Raw genomic sequence first — 6,627 nt, forward strand, 5'->3', positions numbered from 1 at the left:
TGAACCCTTTAAAAAAAGCCTTCCCCCCCCCCCCCTTGGCATCCTCTCACAGGGTTCTGAAAGCAAATGCTGCTCTCTTCTTGTTTTCTGTAACCGAATGAAGTGTTTTTACCATGGTCGGTACATTGTTCTCCGCCTGCCTGTTTCATGGTAACTCTTGGAGGATTTGATGAGGTTTGGTTAAATCTCAGATACAGCTAAGGGCTTCCGAGACACATCATCAGTTTGCTTTCTGATTTGCTCTGACCTGTGAAACCGAATGCCAGTCGAGCATGGTTCACGTGAGCCTGGTGTCAGTGGTGTTTAAGACCATTTGGCGTGCTGCTAGAGATGTGTGGGCGCAGTGAGTTGTAAGAGTAACCGTGATCTGCGCGGAGTATCAAAAGCCCCTGTTTGTGTGTGGTGGTGTAAGGCCTGGCACACGGCAAGTTCCAGACTGTGGGTGCCTGCTGCCTTTTCCATTCTCAGATGAGCACCACCAACACCACAGCTCTTCCCGGCACACGCCCTGCGGGGTAGAGGTTGGTGAACGTTGGTGGAGTCCAACAGACCTGAGTTCCACTTCCCATTCACCCACTCACTAGCTGTGGTACCTGGAGCAAGTTCCTTAACCTCTCCGAGTTTCTAATTCCTCATCCTTTAAATGGCGGTCACACCACATATTTCTCAGGGTGGTCGTGGGGATTAGCAGCTACGCGCAGCCATAGCACCTGGGGAGTGTTCCCTCACAAGGGGCTACTGCTGCCCTATTGATGTAGCAACACGCACTGCTGTGGCTGCAGGTGAGACGGCGAAGGCAGTGAGCCATGCGGAGTGAGGAGAGAGGGCAGAGAGGGGCCTCCACCTCACTCCTGACCACACACACGTCTTCCCCCAGAGCCCTGAGGATGATGACAGGAAGGTCCGAAGGAGAGAGAAAAACCGCGTCGCTGCTCAGAGAAGTCGGAAGAAGCAGACCCAGAAGGCTGACAAACTCCATGAGGTGAGGCTGTGGTCGGAGCAGAGCCACACTAGGGCCATGAAGACGCTCGCATGTGGGGGTGGCCCTGATGTCACGTCCTGGTCATCACCAGTTTGGCCACATGCGCGTCTAATTCTGCTCTGTGCGTCCAGCCCAGTGCTCTGGTTCTTTGCTCATTGGCCTCTTCATTTCTCCCTCATCCACTGGCTGCATCTCACACCCAACTTTCTTTCATTATAAAATAAAAAAAGACCACAGATTCCCTTTTGAGCCTGACACCTTATAAGCTTGTGCCCTTTTCTTTCCTTCCCTCACTTTTCTGCTTCTTAAAGAGAGACATGCTGGCTCCATGGCCTCAGTTCCCATTTATTGCCCAGTCCTCTGATTTGTTTCTGCCTCCCTCCCCACCCATCTCTCTCTCTCTCTCTCTCTCTCTCTCTCTCTCTCTCTCTCTCGCGCGCGCGCGCACACACACACACACACACACACACACACACACTCTTCCTATAGAAGCTGCTCCCGCTGAGACCACTAGTCTCATCATCCTTGACTTTGCTGGACTATTTGACACCATTCATCCTCCCCTTTTAAAAAACCTTTTTCAAGGTCTTTAGCTTCTAAAAAAACAAACAAAAAAACCCACATCTCCTACTTCTCCTGACCCTCTTAACCACTTTTTCTCTCAATTTCTTTGTTAGATTTTTCTGTCTCTGTCTGTTTTCTTAAATGCTGTTGATCAGACTCTGTCCTTGTTTCTTCTGACCCTGGAAAATTTAATCTATAAATCTGCTTTCCCATCATCAATCACTCTGGGAAAGACCTCTGTTCTAGCCGTAACCACATCTCAAAGTTTCCCAATGGGACTGCTGCAGGCTCCTCACATACAGTATGGTCATAATAGAGGGCCTGCTGACCCTGAGATAGTCCATTCTCACTGCCTTCCATTTGTACTTAATGGAGCCAACCATCTTTCCCATCACCCAAATCTGGAACCTGGGATTTATCCTAAGCTCTTCCATTTCCCTCAACCCCTGTGCATAACCCCACATCATCTCACGGCTAGGACATGGGCACTGCTCTGTATCAGGAACTGGCCTCAAAGACATCCGAGGGTCTTTCCAAGGAGTGGGGGCCAATTCCAAGCTCTCGTCTTTGCACAGCGTTGGTGTGAACCACTACGATTTTAGTTGAACTCTCTTCTGCCAAGCTTTCTTGCCATAGATTGTCTCAGCAATCCAGTCTGGGGGCACTGATGGCAGAGGAGACCGGGGTGTTTTGAGGGGGAATGACAATCTCTGAAAACCCTTTAACAATGAACAGAGAACCAAGTTAGGATGTACGCATTCCAGGGAGAGGAGACCCACTGATACAGCTTCACAGCGTGGCAGTAGGAAGGCTGGGCCCTGGGCTCTTCCGACTGGGGTCAGGGAAGGTCCTTCCCAGCTTTTATTAGTTCCATCACCTTTCCTCAGAAGAACTGCAGTGCCCTCTGCCTCTTTTCTCCCTCCCCACTTCCTCCTAAAGCTGTCCTGCTTCTGGCTTCATGTCACCGAGTAACCCCTGGAGGGGACCTGGGGCTCACAGTGCATGGCCCTGTGTTAGAACACGTGCCAGGTGGACAGCTCGGGTCTTTCCCCTCAAGAAGCTTCTAGTCCAAGGCAGGTACATTAATATAAAAAACAAGAGGACACTCGGTTTTAAGTCCTGAGTGATTATGTGTATCAAGGCGAGTGAATGACTTGAACAAGATCTTTCATAGAGGAAGGTCAAGTAGATTCACCTCACAAATATGTATGAAGCACTGCTGTGGGCAAGGCATTGTCATTTGGGCCACAAAGGAAGGAGTGAGGTCGTGTTCCTGTCCATGGGAAGCACAGGAATTTCCGGGGAATGTGTATTAGCTTCCTGTGGCTGCTGTAACAAAGTATAACAAATGTGGTGGCTGAAAACAACACAGATTTATTATCTTACAGTTTGGGAGGTCAGGTGTCTGAAATGGATCTCACAGAGCTAACATGAAGAGCGTTCCTTCTGGAGGCTCTGGATAAGAATCCGTTTCCTTGCTTTTTCCAGCTTCTAGAAGCCTCTGTGTCCCTTGGCTTGTGATCGCTTTCCATTTTCAAAGCCAGCTGGCCAGTCGAGTCTCTCATATGCTGCATTGCGCTGACACTTTTTCTGTAGGCACATATCCTTTTCTGATTCCTGACTCCTCCTTTCACTAAAAAAAAGACCCTTGTGATTAATTGGGTCTATCTGCATAATCCAGGTTAATCTCCCCATTTTAAGGTTCTTGACTTAATCACATCTGCAAAGGTCCTGTTGCCACTTAAAGTAACATAATCACAGGTTCTCAAGAGTATATGTAAACATCTTTGGGGGCTGTTATTCTATCACAGAAAGCAGCAGCGCGAATTTACTACAGAGTTAAGACAGGTCTTTCCATTTCTGTCACTGTTTGATTCAATGACCAAATGAACCAGGTGCCTGGGAAACTTACCAGTAGGGGTGGTGCCGCACGTACTCCCACATGCTCCCTCTTAGAACCGCAGGTGGAGGGCCCGTCTGCGGGGTTCCTCGCCTGTTCCGCTGTCTACAGACAGGACTGATTCTGCCAGGTGTCCTTTCCAGAAATGGGGCTGGTCGATCTGAAAGCCGGTCCCTCCATGGAAGGACACTCCCTTCTCCCCTTCCTCTGTGGAGCTAGAAGAATGCATGAGGACTGCGCCTGGCAGATCCCCTCAGTCAGGCCAGTTAGGTTGAGAAACACAGTGTCCAGGAGGCCAGGACAGCGGCTCCATCTGCATACAGACCCCAAAGCTAGAGGCCTTCAGTTGCCGCTAACCACACCCACCTCACTGGTCACAAGAGGGTGTGAGGGAGCCGGTGGCGGGCTCAGGAAAATGGCAATATCCAATCCTTCAGTAGAAGAGGAAAGAGCAGCGTCTCTGGCCCACATGAATATTCCCTCCTCCGTCATTCCTTGCCTCTTTCCAGGGAGCACATCATAGTTTTGGGGATCTATGTTATTTCTATATGGCCAACGTAGTGAAAAAAAAAAAAAGCAAATATAGTAAAAATCGACTATATTTTAAACATTGAAAAAAATCTTCCTATTGGGGGTAGGGCATCTGATAAAAAAAAAATGTGGTGAGTTGAGGGCGTGGCACCTAGCATACTGCTGTCAGCCATGGCAGAAAGCCCCGCAGGCCCCCTGGGGCTCCCAGGCCACAGGTAGGATGGGAAAGTGAGAGGGGACACAGTGCGTGGAGGGGCCGCTCACTGGGAGGCGCCCAGGGCAGGAAACAGCCACCTGACAGCCGTGGTTGCTCGCTACTCCCTACAGAGATTTGAGTAAAGTCCCTGTCCCATACGCCTCTATCCCAGGCTCTGGGTAGCGCTGCTAAACATCTCAGAGTCACTCAAGATCTTTATTTGCCTTTCTTGAATACCCAGAAGGGGAATATTTAGAGCAAGATATTTAAAATTCCCACCTTTCTCCTCTGCCCACCTCTCTCACCCACCTCCTCCAGTCCCAGCTCATCTAAGTCTCTCGGCCACCTCCCTCCCCTCCCCGTTCTCCATCGCCAAAGCCAGAGGACTGTCCTTCCGATCTGAAAGCCGGTCCCTCCATGGAAGGACACTCCCTTCTCCCCTTCCTCTGTGGAGCTAGAAGAATGCATGAGGACTGCGCCTGGCAGATCCCCTCAGTCAGGCCAGTTAGGTTGAGAAACACAGTGTCCAGGAGGCCAGGACAGCGGCTCCATCTGCATACAGACCCCAAAGCTAGAGGCCTTCAGTTGCCGCTAACCACACCCACCTCACTGGTCACAAGAGGGTGTGAGGGAGCCGGTGGCGGGCTCAGGAAAATGGAAATAGCCAATCCTTCAGTATAAGAGGAGGAGCGGCGTCTCTGGGCCACATGAATAATCCCTCCTCCGTCATTGTTTGCCTCCTTCCAGGGAGCACATCATAGTTTTGGGGATCTATGTTCTTTCTATATGGCCAACGTAGTGAAAAAAAAAAGTAAATATAGTAAAAATCGACTATATTTTAAACATTGAAAAAAATCTTCCTATTGGGGGTAGGGCATCTGATAAAAAAAAATGTGGTGAGTTGAGGGCGGGGCACCTAGCATACTGCTGTCAGCCATGGCAGAAAGCCCCGCAGGCCCCCTGGGGCTCCCAGGCCACAGGTAGGATGGGAAAGTGAGAGGGGACACAGTGCGTGGAGGGGCCCGCTCACTGGGAGGCGCCCAGGGCAGGAAACAGCCACCTGACAGCCGTGGTTGCTCGCTACTCCCTACAGAGATTTGAGTAAAGTCCCTGTCCCATACGCCTCTATCCCAGGCTCTGGGTAGCGCTGCTAAACATCTCAGAGTCACTCAAGATCTTTATTTGCCTTTCTTGAATACTCAGAAGGGGAATATTGAGAGCAAGATATTTAAAATTCCCACCTTTCTCCTCTGCCCATCTCTCTCACCCACCTCCTCCAGTCCCAGCTCATCTAAGTCTCTCGGCCACCTCTCTCCCCTCCCCATTCTCCATCGCCAAAGCCAGAGGACTGTCCTTCCAGGTGCCCCCCCCCCCCCCCCCCCCCCCCTAGGCCAGTGGGAGAGTGGGGACAGGCTAAGCCAGGGAAGAGTCTTCCCCTCAGGGTAGCAGTTGCTGGAAGTTGGACTGCAGTGGTGACAGCAGTTCCCAATGTGTATCTGTGGACCTCAGTGCTCTCTGTGGCTTTTTAAAGCACCCATTCAAGGCGCTGACACTTCTCATGGGGATTTCGACCCCCATTCATCTCTGGACGGTAGGCACACGCCTGAGTCCACACTCACAAATAGGAACCCAGCGAACAGTCCAGCGCCCCAAGGCAGAGGCTGAAAGAGGCTCCTTTCAGAAGTGGGTCAGACTGGTTGGAGCCAGGCACCGACAGGCGTAAGACTGAGAAAGAACTTTGAGTCAGAAAAGGAAGGCCGCGATGCCATCCTCAGGAGCCCCAAATGTCACAAACGGACACATGTCTTGAGTAATACGGTTGTGGTATGTGTTGCCCCGGTTGTTCCAGATACTGCGTTTTCTAAGAGAATGCTTCATGTTAGTCCCCCACTTGGTTTAGAAACGGATGATGACACCAAATTTTACCATCCTGGCTGGTGACACACGTTTCTGCCGGGAAGGGGATCCGGGTAAGGTTTGGGAATAGACTTCTTGTAAAACCCTGAGCGCGTACCGCCCTTCTCTGCTGGTAACCGCCATGGGGACATTTGAGTCCAGGCACTGCCGAGGGAAGGTTGAATCGCTGTCGTTGCATGAGCATTGCCGTTGACCTTGAAATCGGGGGTCAGGCTCCAGTCTACATGACCTTGGGAAAGTCACCGGGCCTCTCCGAGCTTCAGTTTCTTGCTTGTGAAATGGGGTCCTTGTGTGGCTGTGTCCTGATGGCCATTTCCTGCCTTAGTTATCAGTTCTGGTCCCTGGTACCCACCTTGTCTTTTTTACCAGTCCTGATCCTTCCCTCTGCCTCAGAGGCCTCCTGGATCCTGAATATCGCCAGACAGCCCCACAGCCCCCAGTCAACCTCTCTTAGATGCCCAGACCAGGCTTGCTCAACCTTGGGGCCAGATAATTCCTTGGTGTGTGTGTGTTGGGGGGGGGGGGGGGGGGGGGGGG

At 51.3% G+C, this 6,627-nt stretch overlaps 1 protein-coding gene across 1 annotated transcript in view; it reads left to right on the plus strand.

Annotated features, from left to right (window-relative positions):
* The first annotated feature begins 272 nt into the window (after positions 1–272).
* Positions 273–6,627, plus strand: part of BATF3 (basic leucine zipper transcription factor, ATF-like 3) — a 10,807-nt gene continuing 4,452 nt past the window's right edge. The window contains exons 1-2 of the mRNA XM_014538809.1: positions 273–318; positions 822–982. Coding sequence (XP_014394295.1) covers positions 273–318; positions 822–982 — 207 coding nt within the window. The remainder of the gene's footprint in view (positions 319–821; positions 983–6,627) is intronic.

Source organism: Myotis brandtii, unplaced genomic scaffold (genome assembly GCF_000412655.1).
Source record: "Myotis brandtii unplaced genomic scaffold, ASM41265v1 scaffold197, whole genome shotgun sequence".
Lineage (NCBI taxonomy): Eukaryota > Metazoa > Chordata > Mammalia > Chiroptera > Vespertilionidae > Myotis > Myotis brandtii.